We start from the raw sequence: 19576 nt of genomic DNA, 5'->3' as shown, positions 1-19576 counted from the left end.
GATTGTGACACTCGGGACCCCACTGGAGAACCTCTCCAGAGTTCCAGTCCAGGACTGGGGCATTCAATCAGAGCCAAGGCAGGCCCAGCAACACAGGGTCAACGGCTATGGGTAGGACATAGAACAACAGCAGTTCGGAGTGGAGAGCCCCTACTTGGAGCCCCAGTGGTTTGGTCACAGCAATAACTGGGTCTGGCAGGGGTAGACCATCTACTGAGGCTATTGTCAACGGGCTCTCCATAGGGGTGGTAGGCAATTATAGAAGGTCCACCAGGTTTTTACGGATGAAATTAGCAGCGGATCCAGAGTCCAGATACGCAGAGACCTGATGCGTTCTCTCGCCGGATACTATGGTCACGGGTAAAGACAATTTGGACGGAAGTCCTTTTTTACCCAGGATTGTCGCTCCTAGCAACCCTAGGCTTTGGGACTTTTGGGGGCACAGGAGCACAAGATGGCCCCCTCCTCTTGGAGGAACCTCTTGGAGGCGTTCTCGGATCCGCATATCAATCCGGGCGGACAGAAGGATGAGGTCATCCAGGGTAGATGGCAGGTCTCGAGCGGCAAGTTCGTCATTAATTTTAGGAGACAGTCCATGCCAGAATGCAGCTACCAGGGCCTCATTGTTCCATAACAGTTCTCCCACCAGGCTGCGGAAGTGGGTGGCGTACTCGCTCACAGAGGTGTCTCCTTGGCGTAGTTTAATCAAGGTAGCCGCTGCAAATGAGACCCGTCCAGGCTTCTCAAACACCATTCGAAAAGTCCGGAGAAAGGCTTGGAAGTCACAGGTCTCTGGTCCTTGTCTCTCCCAGATAGGGTTCGCCCATGCAAGAGCATTGCCAGTGAGGAGAGAGATGATGAAAGCGACCCTTGCCCGTCAGATGAAAATGTCCTAGCATACAGGCTGAAATGGATCTGGCACTGGTTCAAAAATCCACGACAGGAGCCTGCGTCTCCATCATAGCGGTCCGGAAGAGGCAAAGAAAAACGCGGTTCGACACTGCCAGGAGGTGTAGTCTGAGTATCAACACTGCCAGGAGGTGTAGTAGGAGGAACGGCAGCTCATGCCTCCGGCTGACGTACGAGAATGATCAAAGCCTGGAGTAGTTGGTCCTGTCGAGACTGGAGGTCCAGCAAATCCGCCCGCATCTCCTGTGACGTCGTCATGGTCTTGGATCGACCAGCGGAATCCATGGCCCGAGCTTACTTACTGTAACGAAGGGTCTGTGGACCCACTGGGCCCTACCGTCTTGGCGGTATGGCAGCTGGCCAACAGGTCGCAGGTCAAAGTCTATAGTTCGTATAGGGTACCTGTGGCAGCTCGGACAGTAGCAAGGCTAGCTTGGCAGCAGGTGGACGTCCGCTGTGGAGAAGCAGAACAGGCGTGGTATACAACACAGCACGGCACTAGATCAGGATGCAAGTAATAGGATACATGAACAGGAAACACTGGGAGCAGGAAACACTAGGGGGCCATATGCAAGACAGACTAGGAATACACAACAAAGCTCAGGCATCGAACTAGGGGGCTGGACCCCTCTTATAGTCTAGAGTACTCACGGGTCAAGGTTCATGAACGAGGTCCGGTGCGCGCGCTACCCCTTTAAGAGCATGCACGAGCGTGCGCGCGCACCCTACGGGAGACGGCTGTGGTGAGTATTCACGAGCGCTGGCTTCTTCTGAGGAGGAGGCTGGGGCCAGCGCTTGCCGACTGTCAGGGGGAGAACGGAGCTGACATCCCGCAGCCATGGACATTACAACTTCTCTCTAACTGTACTATATATGACCATATTTGATGTATATTGACCCATGTGGCGGCCATGCTTTTATTTGTGATTCATTTTTAGAAACTTGTTTTTTGTAAACAGTGTAATATTGTCAAATAAAAAGATTATGTAATTTTTGACTTAGAGACTCCTTGGTTCTTCTTTTTGGTGCACTGTACTATATATACTGTACTGCTCTCTACCTGTACTACATGTACTGTACTGCTCTCTACCTGTACTACATGTACTATACTGCTCTCTACCTGTGCTATATATACAGTACTGCTCTCTATCTGTACTACATGTACTGTACTGCTCTCTACCTGTACTACATGTACTGTACTGCTCTCTACCTGTACTACATGTACTGTACTGCTCTCTACTTGTACTACATGTACTGTGCTGCTCTCTACCTGTACTACATGTACTGTACTGCTCTCTACCTGGACTACATGTACTGTACTGCTGTCTCCCTGTACTAATGTACTGTACTCCTATCTACCTGTACTACATGTACTGTACTAATCGCCACCTGCACTATATGTACTGTACTGCTCTTTTTCTGTACTGTATGTACTGTACTGCTCTCTACCTGTACTGTATGTACTTCACTGCTCTCGACCTGGACTACATGTACTGTACTGCTCTCTACCTGTACTACATGTACTATACTGCTCTCTACCTGTACTATATGTACTGTACTGCTATCTCCCTGTACTACATGTACTGTACTGCTATCTACCTGTACTACATGTACTGTACTGCTCTCTACTTGTACTACATGTACTGTACTGCTCTCTACCTGTACTACATGTACTGTACTGCTGTCTCCCTGTACTAATGTACTGTACTGCTCTCTACTTGTACTACATGTACTGCACTGCTCTCTACCTGGACTACATGTACTGTACTGCTGTCTCCCTGTACTAATGTACTGTACTCCTATCTACCTGTACTACATGTACTGTACTAATCTCCACCTGTACTATATATACTGTACTGCTCTTTTTCTGTACTGTATGTACTGTACTGCTCTCTACCTGTACTGTATGTACTTCACTGCTCTCGACCTGGACTACATGTACTGTACTGCTCTCTACCTGTACTACATGTACTGTACTGCTCTCTACCTGTACTACATGCACTGTACTACTCTCTACCTGTACTACATGTACTGTACTGCTCTCTACCTGTACTACATGTACTGTACTGCTCCCTACCTGTACTAAATGTACAGTACTTCTCTCTACCTGTACTACATGCACTGAACTCATCTCTACCTGTACTATATGTACTGTACTGTTCTTTACCTGTACTATATGTACTGCACTGCTATTTACCTGGACTACATGTACTGTACTGCTGTCTCACTGTACTGTACTGCTATCTACCTGTACTACATGTACTGTACTGCTATCTACCTGGACTGCATGGACTGTACTGTTCTCCACCTGTACTACCTGCACTGTACTCATCTCTACCTATACTACACGTACTGTACTAATCTCTACCTGTACTATATGTACTGTACTGCTCTCTACCTGTACTATATGTACTGCACTGCTATTTACCTGGACTACATGTACTGTACTGCTGTCTCCCTGTACTAATGTACTGCACTGCACTCTAATTGTACTAAATGTTCTGTACTTCCCTCTACCTGTACTACATGTACTGTACTGCTCTCTACCTGTACTACATGTACTGTACTGCTCTCTACCTGTACTACATGTACTGTACTGCTTTCTACCTGTACTACATGTACTGTACTGCTTTTTACCTGTACTACATGCACTTTATTGCTTTCTGCCTGTACTACATGTACTGCACTTCTCTCCATCTGTGCCAGGACTAGCGCAGCTCCTTTGGACACCAAGAGAGAGTTGCACCATTTTATTTGTACTGTGTGTGCTGAAACTCCTGTACTCAACTTACAGTTAGTATAATACTGCCTGAAAGAACATTTAAGAAAAACAATTATAAATTGTATTAAATATATTTTGTTTAAAATGGGCTAATAGCCAAAGGTAACTCTGGTAACAGGCATAAGCAATTGGCACCAAGATGAATGTGAGAGTGCTAGTGACAGGGAGCATAAGCTCCGTTCAAAAGTATCTAGCAACCCCTCTCATACATCCATAGAGTAGTGATGCAAATTGCCAGTAAATTAACACCTGACTAAATAAGCAGTGTCCCTACGGGTTTCTGCACTCTATTATTTTAAGAGTGCGTCCTCAGGGGTACACAAGCAAACAGGCGGTCCTCTGATATATTTCAGGACTTAAGCCCAGTTTGCGTATTTTACAGTGAATGCCAGACAGCACTGAAAAGTGCTGTATCGTGTCTCTCGGCGTGCGAACAACACTGATATCTGGCCGCTCGTGCACAGGGAGAATGCCGAGTATAAATGGACTAAAGTCCCTCTGTCAATAAATTTAAATGCCGCGGTCGCTATTGACATCGGCATTTAATGGGTTAAACGGCTGAGATTGAAGGTTTCTTTAATCTCGGCAGTTGCAGCGGGAGCCTGGCTGTCAGTCATAACCGGGGCTCCCGCAGCGATCGTGTCGGCACAGCTTCTGTGCCCGCACGATCTCCATCTCGTACATGCCAATGGGAATGTGCGAACAGGCTGCATTCCCCGACGTGCATGTACGTGAAAATGCGGGAAGAGGTTAAGGGTACCCATCGGTGTGGGACATGTAAGGCATGTGACTCTATTCTGACGAGCAAAACCTTCAAAAGTATTTGTACCGGAAGGACCTATGAAAATAGGTATTTTATCAACTGTAAAACCAAAGGTGTGGTCTATCTCCTAACGTGTATTTTTAACATCCAATACATAGGAAAAATCATCAGGGAGTTTAGGAGACGTATCAGAGATCACGTATGTGACATCCTTAGGAAAGCAGATACTCCTATCTCTCTGCATATATGGGATGTTCACCAGGGAGATTATAGATTGATTAAGTTCCAAGGAATAGAAAAGGTTCGCCTACCGGATAGAGGTGGAAATTGGGATAGACGCATTCTCCAAATGGAGACGACAAAACCAATGGGTCTAAACGAGCATATTTCGTTTACATGCTTTCTTGAGGAACAACAGGGGCTTTGAGAATCTATAGCCTCATCCCGTGGGACCCATAGGTAAGGCTCTCTTGTTGGTTGTCCTCTTCAACAAATGTTACTTGTGTGGACGTTTGTCCAGTACCACTGGGTTTACAAACCCAGTTAATGTTCTTTGATTTTTTTCCATTCCTTGGGTATACATCTAATGCATACACTCCCAATGTTGTTCCCTTCCGCTCTGAGTTCTTGCCTATTGTGAAGTTTTCAATCCTATTGGTAGTTTGTTCCCACATATATGATCCACTATAATGCTCTTTGTATGGTGTGGGCCGTAATAATCGTTTATCTTAGTTATAACTTACCCTATGTGTAATTGATCGCTCCTGTGGATATCTCCAGTGAACTTTGTAAATAAGCTGCCTGGATTTCCTTGGTAACCAGGGACGCTAGAACGTCCCATAAAATCTATTGGCGGCTCACTGACAGTGGGGTCGTTCCTAGTCATGGACATCATGTATGACGCTCTAAATGATGATTGGCTGCGGTCCTCTGATGACGCCGATTGTATGGGCAGGACATAGTCCATTTATACTCTGCGTTCTCCCGGCGCGCGAGCGGCCAGATATCATTGTCGTTCGCATGCCGGGAGACACGATACAACACTTTTCAGTGCTGTCCGGCATTCATTGTAAAATACGCAAACTGGGCTTAAGTCCTGAAATATATCAGAGGACCGCCTGTTTGCTTGTGTACCAATGAGGACGCACTCTTAAAATAATAGAGTGCAGAAACGCGTAGGGACACTGCTTGTTTAGTCAGGTGTTAATTTACTGGCAATTTGCATCACTACTCTATGGATGTATGAGAGGGGTTGCTAGATACTTTTGAACGGAGCTTATGCTCCCTGACAATAGCACTCTCACATTCATCTTGGTGCCAATTGCTTATGCCTGTTACCAGAGTTACCTTTGGCTATTAGCCCATTCTAAACACAATATATTTAATAAAATGTATAATTGTTTTTCTTAATTGTTCTTTCAGGCAGTATTATGTTATATACAATTGAACGTCCACAATATATCTTCATTAGGTGTAATTATTCCAACATACAGTTAGGTCCAGAATTATTTGTACAGTGACACAATCTTGGGCTCTGCTGCCACCACATTGAATTTAAAATGAAACAACTGACATGCAATTGAAGTGTAGACTTTCAGGTTTAATTCAAGGGGTTGAACAAAAATATCCCATGAAACGTTTAGGAATTGCAACCATTTTTCTACACAGCCTCCTCATTTCAGGGGCTCAAAAGTAATTGGACAAATTAACATTACCATAAATAAAATGGTTTATTTAATTCTTTGTAGAGAATCCTTTGCTGGAAATGACTGCCTGAAATCTGGAGCCCATGGACATCACCAAACGATGGGTTTCCTCCTTTGTGATGCTTTGCCAGCCTTTACTGCAGCGGCCTTCAGTTGTTGCTTGTTTGTGGGTCTTTCTGCCTTAAGTTTTGTCTTAAGCAAGTGAAAGGCATATTCGATCGGGTTGAGATCTGGTGATTGACTTGGCCATTGCAGAATATTCCACTTCTTAAACTCCTGGGTTGCTTTCGCAGTATGTTTTTGGTCATTGTCCATTTGTACCGTGATGCGACGTCCAATCAACCTTGCTGCATTTGGTTGAATCTGAGCAGAAAGTATATCCCTGACCACTTCAGAATTCATCCGGCTGCTTCTGTCTTCAGTCACAACATCAATAAACACCAGTGACCCAGTGTCTTTGGCAGCCATGCATGCCCATGCCATCACACTGCCTCCACCATGTTTTACAGAGGATGTGGTGTGCTTTGGATCATGAGCCGTTCCAAGCCTTCTCCATACTTCTTCCCCCCATCATTCTGGTACGGGTTGATATTAGTTTCATGCTGTTCCAGAACTGGGTGGCTTCTTTAGATGTTGTTTTGCAGAGTCGTCTAATCTGGCCTTTCTATTTTTGAGGCTGATTAATTGTTTGCACCTTGTGGTGAACCCTCTATGTTTGCTCTCATGAAGTCTTCCTTTTATGGTAGACTTAGATAGTGATACACCTACTTCCAGGAGGGTGTTCTTCACTTGGGTAGATGTTGTGAAGGGGTTTTTCTTCACCATGGAAAGGATTCTGCGATCATCCACCACTATTGTCTTCCATTGACGTCCAGGCCTTTTAGAGTTCACGAGATCACCAGTATGCTCTTTTTTTTTTCCAAGAATGTATCAAACTGTTGATTTCGACACTACTAACATTTGTGCTATCTCCCTGATGGATTTAATTTTTTCAGCCTAATGATGGTCTGTTTCACTTGCATTGAGACATTTGACCTCATGTTGTGGGTTCACACCAACAGCTTCCAAATGCAAATTCCACACCTGGAATCCACTCCAGACCTTTTACCTGCTTAATTGATGATGGATTAACGAGGGAATAGCCCGTGCAGACCATTAAGTAGTTTTTGAGATAATTGTCCAATTACCTTTGGTCCCTTGAAAAAGAGGCAGCTACATATTAAAGAGCTGTAATTCCTAAACCCTTCCTAAAATTAGGATGTGAATACCCTCAAATTAAAGCTGAGATTCTGCACTTTAAGCCCATATTGATTATATAACTGTATATTTAATATGTTTTGGTAAACAGCTAAAATGCCAAAACTTGTGTCACTGTACAAATAATTCTGGACCTAACTGTAGAAAGTGATTTGCCAGCTTCCGGCAGCTCATTCTGACTTTTATATGTAGGATTTGCTTTATCTGTATTTGGTTTTGTGCTTACATTTATTGGGGCTTACGATATTATTGGGGCTTCTGCGCCAATTAGTAGTTTTGTGTAGCGTTATGGTCTCAAGTTAAAACTTTGTGAATCTACAGTGGTCATTCCAGATCAAATTAATATTATAACTTGAGGGAGCACTGTAATCAGTGCTTGTTGCTGGTCCTCAGCAGAAGTTAACAGACTTCGTATCTAATCCTCTCTGTAAAACAAGCCTTCTAACTGTTAAGTTACCTTAGAGGTCAAGATAAGAATATGTAGACATACTTGGTGGTAATATTTTCTCTTTTCTAAACAACAATCAACTGTATTATTTCCTTTCTTTCACAGGTTTCCAACAAAGAAGAAACTGATTTAGCGATCACAGATAAATTATCAAACTATACTGGACTGAGCCAAGAGAAACTCACTGTGCTTGAAAGGGAAAGTTTGGACCTTAGAGAGAAGTTAACGCTTAGTTTTCTGGAGGTAAGGGATGGAAGATGTTATTTTATACATTTCTAATCCTAACAACCACACATCTTTATCTTTTTAACTCATAGGGCATGTTCACACGATTAACAAAATACGTCTGAAAATACGGAGCTGTTTTCAGGGGAAAACAGCTCCTGATTTTCAGAAGTTTTTTGAGCAACTCGCGTTTTCGTGGCGTTTTTTTACGGCCGTTTTTGGAGCGGTTTTTATTAGAGTCTATGAAAAAACGGCTCCAAAAACATCCCAAGAAGTGTCCAGCACTTCTTTTGATGAGCCGTTATTTTACACGCTGTATTTTGACAGCGACGCGTAAAATAAAGGCTCGTGGGAACAGAACATCGTAAAACCCATTGCAGGTAATGGGCAGATGTTTGCAGGCGTAATGGAGCTGTCTTTTCAGGCGTAATTCGAGGCGTAAAACGCCTCAATTACGTCTGAAAATAGGTTGTGTGAACATACTCAGACTATCAGAGTTAAAGGGAGTCTGTCACCAGAAATTGGCCTATCAAAGCAGCAGCACAGTAATACAGTGTAGCCTGACCTAAGTATAATGCTCTTTTCCTTTTTTTCAGATGCATGGCTTCGTTGCAGCGATAATATCTTTATTCTTCATATGCAAATGAGCTTTTTGGAGCAACAAGGGCGTCGCGGTTGCTCCAAGCAGCTCTACCTTCTATCCCCAGGCCGTCCCACCCTCCCTTTCTTCTTTGATTGACAGGGCCAGGCAGTGTAGAAGATGTGATCACCTTCTTCTGAACACTCCCGCACCTTGGCTTCGGAATCGGCGCATGCGCAGTACAGCACCCGAGTGTAGTGTGGCGCAATAGAGCCGGTTCGACCAGTGAAACTTCACTGCTGTAGAAGTTTCAGGAGAATACGGGGCCAGGCGTGATCATGGCTTCTACACTGCCTTGCCCTGTAAATTAAAGATGGGAGGGATGAACTGTGGATAGAAGGTAGAGCAGTTTGTTGCAACGGTGATTCCCTCGTTACTCCTAAAACCTAATTTGCATATGAAGAATAAAGTTGTTATCGCTGCAACGGAGCCACTCAGCTGAAAAAATAAATCAGCGTTATACTCTGGTAAGGCTACACTATATGACTGTGCTGCTGCTTTCATAGGCACATTTCTGGTGACAGACTCCCTTTTTCAATTTTTATGTACTGTAAATGAAGCTTTAAGTTTTTATTTTACATTGATAAACTCTACTTAGGATAGGCCATCAATGTGTGATGCGCAAACCCAAGAAACCCCCACTCATCGGCAGAAACTAAAAGTGACCCAAATACCCTCTCAATCATTGTTTAATTAAAATTTGTCAATTTCTGGTATACATTGTGGATCAATACATCACCAGTTTTGAAGATCTCTGATTGCTGTTAGCGAATAGAAACATTCATTGTTTACATTCAGAGGCTGAAAACCGGACCTGAAAATGTACTGCTCACACAGCGCCAAAGCTCTCTGTGTGAGCAGCGTATTCTAAGTTTTTGTTTTTTTTCATATGCTAGTTTTGTTGTGCTTTTTGCTGCTATTTGCCCAAAATCACTCAAAAATATGCTGTTTTTTAAAAAAAAGTAAAAAAAAAAATAATTATCCAGGTTTGTATAACCAGTTTTTTTCCCGGCAATTTTATGATAATCATGGCAAAAAATACGCCACAAAAACTGCATTTCTAAATAGACCCTAAGGAATGGTTTTCAACTTCCTCAATGTAAACATTGAATGTTTTCCATTCAGCGACAACAAGCATATCTTAATAGTGGATCTAAAGACTCAAAGTTTTATTTACATAAAATTGGAAAACTCTTTTAACCAACTACCAAAGTATCCGATAAAATCCTGAGATAATCCTTACCAGAGCTTCTACAGGTGATTCTATTGCCAAGGTTTAACTTGGTATCTGTTACGTCTGTTAGATATTTGTATTTTTATTTTGCAAAGTTATTCTGTTGTCTTTTTTATGTACTTTTGATCTATATCTTATTTCTTATTTTGATGATGTATTTATGAAATGTACCATAACCTTATACATTGCAGGTGTCTTGTAGGAATGCTTTTGTTATTAGCACTTGTTCATAATTAAAATGTAGTTTCTATTTTTTTTATTTCTTTTTTTTGCCTTGCGTAGGCCTCATGCACACGACCGTAAAAACTCCCGTTATTACGGGTCGTAATCACGACCCGTAATAACGGGCTCATAGACTTCTATTGGCGACGGGTGCCTTCCCGTTTTCTCACGGGAAGGTGCCCGTGCCGTTGAAAAAGATAGAACATGTCCTATTTCAGGCCGTAATAACGGCACGGACAGTCCATAGAAGTCTATGGAGCTCTCGTAATGACGGGTGGCTACATGTGTGCACCCGTCATTACGGCAGAGTTGCTAAGCGACGTCAGTAAATAGTCACTGTCCAGGGAGCTGAAAGAGTTAACTGATCAGCAGTAACTCTTTCAGCACCCTGGACAGTGACTACCGATCAGAATAAACCTGTAAAAAATAAAAATAAAAGACGTTCATACTTACCGAGAACTTCCTGCTTCCTCCAGTCCGGTCTCCCGCCCGTTGCCTTGGTGACGCGTCCCTCTCGACATCCTGGATGACGTTTCAGGCCATGTGACCGCTGCAGCCAATCACAGGTCAATCACAGGCTGCAGCGGTCACATGGACTGCCGCGTCATCCAGGGATGTCGGGCTGGATGTGAAGAGAGGGACGTGTCACCAAGACAACGGCCGGTAAGTATGAATTTCTTTAACTTTTATTACAGAAAAGGCTGTCCCTTCTCTCTATCCTGCACTGATAGAGAGAAGGGGCTGCCGATTAGTGCAGCGCTATTTTGCCGCCAAAAACGTGCCCGTAAATACGGGTGGAATACGGGTGACACCGGACCCATATTTACGATCACGGGTTCGTAAATACTGGTGCAAAACGGGTGGAATACGTGTGACACCGGACCCGTATTTACGCCAGTATTTACGGGTGGGAAAAAATACGGTCGTGTGCATGAGGCCTTAAAGTGTAGCTACACGTTTGACAAACTTCTGACATGTCATAAGTATGGATTGGTGGGGTTCCGAGCACTGAGACCCCCACCAATCGCTAGAACGAAGCAGCTGAAGTGCTCATGTGAGAGCTCAGCCGCTTCGTGTCTGTTCGGCTTTTTCCGGAAAGCCGATGTATCGGAGTACGGGCTCATAGACTTTCTATTGAGTCCGTACACCGATACATTTATTTACGGAAAAAGCCGAACAGACGCGAAGCGGCTGAGCGCTCACACGAGTGATTGGTGGGGTCTCCGTGCTCGGACCCCCAACATTCCAAACGTCTGACATGTCACTATGACATGTCAGAAGTTTGTCAAGCATTTAGCTACACTTTAAATTATATAATTTAAGTATTTAAAAGATTATAACATAATTTTATTAAAAATAGTTCAGAAAATTTCTGCAACATGTAGATGAGATTGCTTGAAGTCTCATTTGCTTTGCTGGTACTGTATTATGCTGCGGATTTACCACAGGAAAATTTGCACGGCAGAGCCGCACGTAATTCACATCGTGTGCTTTTGGCCTTAATCCTGATGTTTCCGGCTAATATATCTAGCCAATCATTAATTTACAACTGAAATTTAAAAGCCTGTCTTGTCGTCACACAAAGTAGGCATCCCCTGCTTGATCAGCACACAGCTTGTGTTTTACTAGTGATTCTCCAACAGTACAGTCACATAGCAACAGAATCAAGGTATACGGCTGTAAATACGGAGATGTTTTCAAGGAAAAATAGCTCCTGATTTTCAGAAGTTTTTTAATCAACAAGCGTATTTTGCTGCGTTTTTTACGGCCGTTTTTGGAGCTGTTTTTCTATTGAGTCAATGAAAAACTGCTCCAAAAACGGCTCAAGAAGTAACATGCACTTCTTTTTACAAGGTGTTTTTTTTTACATGGCTGTTTTAAAAACGGGCGCGTAAAAAACGCCCCGTGGGAACGGAACGCCGTTTATCCCATTGAAATCAAAAGGCAGATGTTTGTAGGCGTTCAGCCCCTGCATTTTTAGCCATTTTTCGGGGTGTTTACGGCCTGAAAAACGGCTGAATACAGCCCGTGTGAACATACCCTTACAGAATATCAGTTTTATGTTTCCATATGGAAAAGGCACTATATAAATATCCACCCAATATAGTCACGTACATGCAATACTGCTGACTCTCTTTTTGTGGATACTTCATTTGTGATTAAATAACCATCTGTACTATTTCTTATTTCCAACCCTGATAAAGAGGTTTGTTCTACAACGTTAGTCTCATGCGCCATACGCCAAAGTCGGGTAGGAGATGTATGGAGCGAGCTCACGGAGTGAACCCGCTCCATACGATGCCAGTGTCGGCTGTTTGTTACAGCCGACACTTCAGAGTAACTAGCGGTATCGCGCTCGATCCCGCCAGTTTAACTCGTTAAATGCCGCGGTCAACAGAGACCGCAGCATTTAAATCGTTAGAAAGAGGGGGGCGATCCACTCGAACAGCTCATCACGCCCCCCGCAACGCAATCGCGGGGGGGCAATGGTTGCTATGGCTGCCTGGGGGCCTAATGATGACCCCTAGGTCCGCCATCTTTGTACACCTATTAAGCCCTGCCCCTGGCAGGGCTTAATAGTTGCCTGTCAGAATCACGATATACTGCAATACATTAGTATTGCAGTATATTGTGCAAGCGATCTAACGATCGCTGGTTGAAGCCCACTAGGGGGACTAATAAAAAAAGTAAAAATTCGTTAAATAAAGTTTTTTTTATTGTGTAAAAAAAAAAAAATATTAAAAGTTAAAAAAAAAACTTTTTCCCATTCTCCCCCTAGAGCATAATAAAAAAATAAACATAATTGGTATTGCCGCTTCCGTAAAAGTCTGAACTATTACAATATATTATTATTTAACCCGCACGGTGAACGCCGTAAAAAAAAAATTGTAAACGCCACAATCTCTATTTTTTGGTCACCATCTCCCACAAAAAATGAAATTATAAGTGATCAAACCGTTGCATTTACACCAAAATGGTATTATTAAAAACTACAGCTTATCCCGCAAAAAATAAGCCCTTATACCACTTAATCGACGGTAAAATAAAAAAGTTATGGCTCTCGGAATTTGGCGACACAAAATAAATTTTTACACTTAGGTTTTTACTTGTAAAAGTAGTAAAATATAGAAAAAATGATATATATTTGGTATCGCCGTAGTCGTATTGACCCAGAGAATAAAGTTAACATGTTGTTCTAATTGCACAGTGAATTTCGTAAAAACGGCGCGCAAAAAACCATGGAGGAATCGCTGTTTTTTTCAGTTTCTACCCCACAAATAATTTCTTTCCCGTTTCCTAGTACATTATATGGCAAAATAAATGATGCTACGAAAAACTACAACTCGTCCCGCAAAAATCAAGCCCTCATAGTACTATATCGATGGAAAAATAAAGACGTTATGGCTTCTGGAATGTGGGGAGGAAAAAACGAAAATGAAAATCTGAAAAAGGGCTGTGGCGGGAAGGGGTTAATAACCGCTCATTGAGAATTTCACAGCCCTAATAAAAGTTGACTGCATTTAAAAAAAATTTATTTCTATTATTTTTATATATATATATATATATATATATATATATATATATATATATATATATGTATATTTATTTTATTTTGGGCAAGCCATACAGTAGTCCTCCATTTATTTAAGTGGCAGTGGGAGTGGACATATTTTATAGCAGTTTAGGGAAGCCCTGGATATGATGTTACCAAGCAAGCTGTACTAAGTAGGACTGCAAAGGAGAATAGAGACTGAGCAGATTTCCTTCTCTATTATAGAAAGGTTGTTTTGTTGAAATTGGTTGCAATAACTGCTACTATAGGCCATCACTGCGCAAATGAACTGTTAGAATCATTGTTTTACTATATTATACCTAAAATAAATATTTTGACATTAGCTGATCTATTTTTTTATCTTTCTTATATGTAATATGAGTCATATCTTTAACATGAACTATATCTTTTTGTGAGTTAAAGGGTAACTAAACTTTTAGAAAACTTCTGACATGTCATAGTGACTTGTCCAAAGTTTTGATCGGTGGGGGTGCGAGCACTGAGACCCCCACCAATCGCTAAAATGAAGCTACAGAAGTGTTGAGCCGCTTCGTTTCTGATCGGCTTTTCTCGGAAAGCTGAGCAGTTGGTGCACGAGCTCATAGACTTTCTATTGAGCCTGGGCACCAACTGCACAGCTTTCCGAGAAAAGCCAATCAGAAGCCAAGTGGCTCAGCGCTCACCCGAGCGCATCTGCATAAAATATTAAATCAGCCGACGAACATGCATTTGGCCTTCATCGCTGGCTGATTGCGGCCCTGTTTATACATGGCAATAACGAGCGTTCCTCCAATCATTGACTTTTGTAAAAGTGACTCTTTCAGTAAAGGCCCAATTTTCTCCACTATAAAGTAAACATAGCATAGTGTGTTGGTTCAGTAAAATAAATAATTGTGAGTGACGTTGGTCTTTTTGTGCAGTCCGTGCCCAAAAATCTTTCTATATGAAGATTAGGCTTGCAGAAATCCCAGACAGAGAAGTGTTCCTGTCACCAAATAGACCACTTTTATAAAGAGCATCTACAAGATGCTCATGGTAATGTGTTTGTGATGACAAGAGGCAGTATGCAGTAGCACCCACTGAAGCACAAAACCGTGGCAAAATGACTTTAATTTACATAGGTGGCAGAAAAGATTTCTGGACACTGAACATCCCCCATGCACCAATTTAGAAAATAGAGAAATACTATTAGTATTGCTTAGAGGACCTGCACAGTGTCCTGTGTTTATTTTATGGGTGGAGAAAATGGTGACAAAGAGCACAGTAAATATAAATGTTAAAGGAAAGGGGGTTACGAACTAGGCTAGAGCTTTTAGAAAAGGGAGTAGGGAGCGCATTCTTCATGGGAAATGTTCAATGAGCTCTGAACTGGCAGCACCACAAGCAAGCATGTCTGAAAAAGCATAAAGCAATACACAAATCAACCTAAAGCACACTGAAACGTGACTCTCAAGGTACACAGATGCATAGAATTACAACATTTCATGGAATTTTTTTTGCACATACCTTTTAATAGGTACACAGCATCAGTGTCCCAGGGTGACAGACTTGCATATGGAGGGAAGTCAATGTCCTGTGATAGATTTTTGTTCCTAGTGTTTAATAAAAAAAATTATAATAATATGAAAATATGAATCATAGGGCTTGTCCACACATAACGGAATAGCTGTGTATTTTCCATCCGGAATTGCAGACTGAAAATACACAGCGGAATACAGTAGCAGCAAAGTGGGTGAGATTTAACAAATATCATTCACACGCTGCAGAAAAATTCCATCCAGAAATTCACCTGTGGTGGGTAATTTTATTTCCGCAGCATGACAATCGTTGCTTCAGAAAGTGGACTGATTTCTTGCGTTTTCTTTTCCCATGGAAATGAATGAGGAACAACAATTCTGCATCAAACTACAACGTACTGCGTAATTTGCTGCGGAAACGCTGTGGAATTTCTTACAGGAGGTGGAAATGACATCACAGGAGGAAGAAATATCATCATACAGACCTTGAGCAAACGCACCAAAAAATCAGCACTATTTTTTGACGTAAAAAACGTATGAAATGGTGCATATTTTGTGCAGCGAATTGTCTGCTAGTTGATGCGTACGTAAATGCTGCAGGAATTTGTGGACAAGCCCTTAGTATTACATTTTTATCTGATGTCCCACAATACCATGCAGCTTTAGCACTGTTTAGCCTGATCTACCTGGTTCATGGATAGAGAGCAGTAACAGACAGATACTTTATGGCAGAGCAATAGGCTGGGTTATGTATCACTGCAGAAGACTCTGAATTCATGTCTTTCAGGGACTGTAGAAAGTGGAGTGTGAACCTTTATTGACACTGTCAGTGGGTGATTTGCCACCCAACACCTGTTACCTAGGTAGTAGAATAAATAAGTTGGAACACCTGAATTGAATATTAAAATACTTTTCCTCTACAAATTCTCTGTATGAAAAAATCAGAAAGGCTCTGTTCACACTGAGTTTTTTTTGGCGCTGATTTTGACACGGAAACCAGTGCCGAAGAAACACCCCAAATCTCCTCCCATTGATTTCAATGGGAGTCAGAGCCGTTTTTTTTTCCTGAGTGGTGTTTGTAAGGCCTCATGCACACGACCGTGCTCGTAATTACGACTCGTAATTACGAGCACGGCCGGCCACGGGCAGCCGGACGCTTTTCCGAGCCGTGCTCCCATTATAAAGTATAGCAGCACGGCCCGTAAAATAAAAAAATAGAACATGTTCTATTTTTTTAACGGCACGGGCACCTTCCCGTGAGAAAACGGGAAGGTACCCGTGGCTAACAGAAGTCCATGGGCCTGTTATTGCGGGTCGTAATTACGACCCGCAATAACGGGTGTTTTTACGGTCGTGTGCATGAGGCCTAAGCTTGCGGTTAAAAAAGTGTCATGACCTTCCTTTCTTGAGGCGTTTTCTGCCTTCAAAACCCCATTGAAATCAATGGGAGATGGTGAAAACCGCCATATACAGCCACAGTGGTTTTCAACGCTGTTTTGACATGTTTTTTTTGGCAAAAAGCGGTCACAGTTTTTTCCTTTGCGTGTGAAGTAAGAGGTAAAAAAACGCCTCAAAAACTCAGTGTGGTACAAAACCACTTAAAAAAAAAAAACGGAACAGATTTTTCCAAGCAGAATTTTCTGCCTGCAAAAAACTCCATGTGAACTGACCCAAAAACTGTACAGTTAGTAAATACTTTTTGTTAATGGTGTACATCAGAACACAGGTTTAGTCTCTTCTACCAGGTATGAAGAGATGAAGCTGATTATTAGGTAGATGAAAAATACTTCCCCTACTTTACTCTCTGAACATTTGTAAAGATCTCGGCATTGGCAAAGCATTTTCAGATAACGTATACTTATTAGAGCTTATAACCTGCTCCAGCGAAGCTCATACCGAGAAGTGGAAATGACAGTGTGGATTTCTGTCAATCACAAGTAACTGATTACTCAAATTGCAGCCTCCACATAATATTTATATGAGCTATAATGTACTTCCAGCCAACAGTAATGAGGCCGTAATGACACACAGCATTTTATGTGACTTATAAACAGCAAGACATAAAGCTGAGCGGGTTATAGACAGAGCGGAAAGATGCTGCCACCTCTGTAATTTGGATAGATTTGGGTAAATCAGTAATTATACAATTTTACTCTTACTGTAAGTGAAGGGGCATTGAGTGACAAGTCCTGCTCCGTGGGTTTACTGGATATTAATGAGGTATCTCTTTGTGTTCCTTAGATTTACACTAGTGTCTCAATTCTGATTTCTAAATGTAGGCAAATAATATATGGATTGAAAGTTTAATATAAATGAGCAGTTTTGAAGATGTATAAACATTTAGCACAATATTATTGAAATATTTTGGGTTGGCAGAGAGGAAAGTGGTCCAGATTTATGTGATTTGGGGATTTTGATTGAAATGGTTAATTGGAATTTATATCTAGATCTGGCATGAGGCCGTCCCATTCTGCCAGTTCCCATTGGACCTGTGTATAGACTTTCCACGCTGTTGGGTCCATAGTGATGTCCAACGTCCGTTTGAGAAATCTTCACAGCAGTCTGAAATGGTTTTGCATCACTATGTATCACTATGTCACTTAGGACTTCTAGTATGTACACAGACCGAATGAGGACAGGTGAGGAGTGGCAGCACAGAACAACAGCAATGGCAAATATATCACACGTTTTTTTCTAACGTACAGTCACATATTTCATAGGTCATATGAGGCTTCGCTAAAGGTCATTACATAACATACAGTTTTGTTTCTATCTTTATTCTTTTTCTTTTATTTTTTTTATCTCAAAACAGTGCCACTCTTGTCGATGGGCTATGTCTGTTATTGCAGCTTAACCCATTCAATTGAATGGGTTTCAGCTGCAGCAGTAGATACAACCCATGGACAAAAGTTGCGCTGTTTCTAGACAAAAATGTAACTAATTTCGGACAATGGCTTTATTATCCAACACTATTTAGCCTGGGAACCATTTACCTCTTTTATCATCATTTATTAAGGGCCACTTTATTTCTCTTTTATGAAGCAGCTTTGTATGAAAGATTTTTATTTTTGTTAATAATGGGTGATACCAAACTGTTGGCCATATACCATACAATTGTAGAATTATAGAAGGTAAAAGGACAATAATGTGCTCTATATACAGTAGTAAATGATATAGTATATTTGAGATGTGAATATTGAGTAGTTTAACGTTGAGTTTTATTTTCCATTGGATTTGGAAACAAAATAGATGGAAGAAGCATAAATTCTTAAATGTCCTTTAGAAGAGAAAATTATATACAGTACATCAAACTTTATCAACATAAAAGTTTTAATGTGGTACCATTTTCTGCATGGTCAGCTGTATTAATTCTTCAAATCTGCCTTATTCCTATTCTTTGTATCAAATAGCGGAAGTACTTCATGTGTCAGCAGGGTACAGATCATTGTGTGTCCTGGTACTTTTATGTGCATGTCACAATGTGTCTTTTTGATGTGTTTGTATATTTGTAATATTAGCTTGCCTTCTGTGCTAATTGATCTATTTGTCTATTAGGTAGCAAATTTGCAAAATGAACTGAAAACCTCAGAAAAGAAATACATTACTGCACACCGGGAGGTAAGTTCAAAGAAAATGCTTAGCTATTAGCCAATGTTTGCTATGATCTAACCGGTCTAATTTCTGTGTATTCCAACGTGAGGTGCATTACATATGTTACAATCATCATCAATGCAAAAATATTACAAAAATCGAAAACTTTTTCGGCAGGAGCCCCTTAGTAAGGACATGGTTACAACTGGGCCTTACCAATGATTCCAAGTCCATGGCAATATTAAAATTTGCTCAGTTTATCTTTTATTTGTTTCCTGGAACTGGTATGACATTAGAGTGACTGTCCTGTCCGAAAATCATTTTGCATAGGATGTCAGGGCTGAATAGCTATATTCAGGACTGGCATTGTATCCTCAATAGGATCGCCTTTAGCCACGACTATAACTGTAGTCATGGCTACTGATTTTGCTCTGACTTCAGACTACTACTACACCTGCAGTGGCGATACAGGGGGTTCAGTAGTCTGAGGGTGCATATTGCTGACGCCTATAATTAGACATTTCCACAGTGCAAGTCAATAGAGTGGACGAGCCCCTCAAGTGACATCGCTCACCAGCATCTGACTATTTGCTCACTTTTAAATCTGGTGTCAGAAGGGCTGTAGGAAACAGAAGGATTGGGTTCTTTCATGCCCCCAATAATCTCTAATTTACCCCACAAGTGTTAGATAGCAGATATTGCTGTAGGCAGGGAAAGTCCTGTACTGTG

The 19576-nt window shown here is 41.7% G+C and overlaps 1 protein-coding gene across 1 annotated transcript in view; it reads left to right on the top strand.

Moving 5' to 3' along the window:
- LOC142652536 (uncharacterized) overlaps positions 1–19576 on the top strand; it is a 371082-nt gene that overhangs the window by 248750 nt on the left and 102756 nt on the right. The window contains exons 19-20 of the mRNA XM_075828181.1: positions 7971–8108; positions 18812–18874. Coding sequence (XP_075684296.1) covers positions 7971–8108; positions 18812–18874 — 201 coding nt within the window. The remainder of the gene's footprint in view (positions 1–7970; positions 8109–18811; positions 18875–19576) is intronic.

The sequence above is a fragment of the Rhinoderma darwinii genome, chromosome 5 (assembly GCF_050947455.1).
Source record: "Rhinoderma darwinii isolate aRhiDar2 chromosome 5, aRhiDar2.hap1, whole genome shotgun sequence".
NCBI lineage: Eukaryota > Metazoa > Chordata > Amphibia > Anura > Rhinodermatidae > Rhinoderma > Rhinoderma darwinii.
Note: the sequence above shows the minus strand (reverse complement) of the source record. Positions and strands in the feature narration are given on the sequence as shown.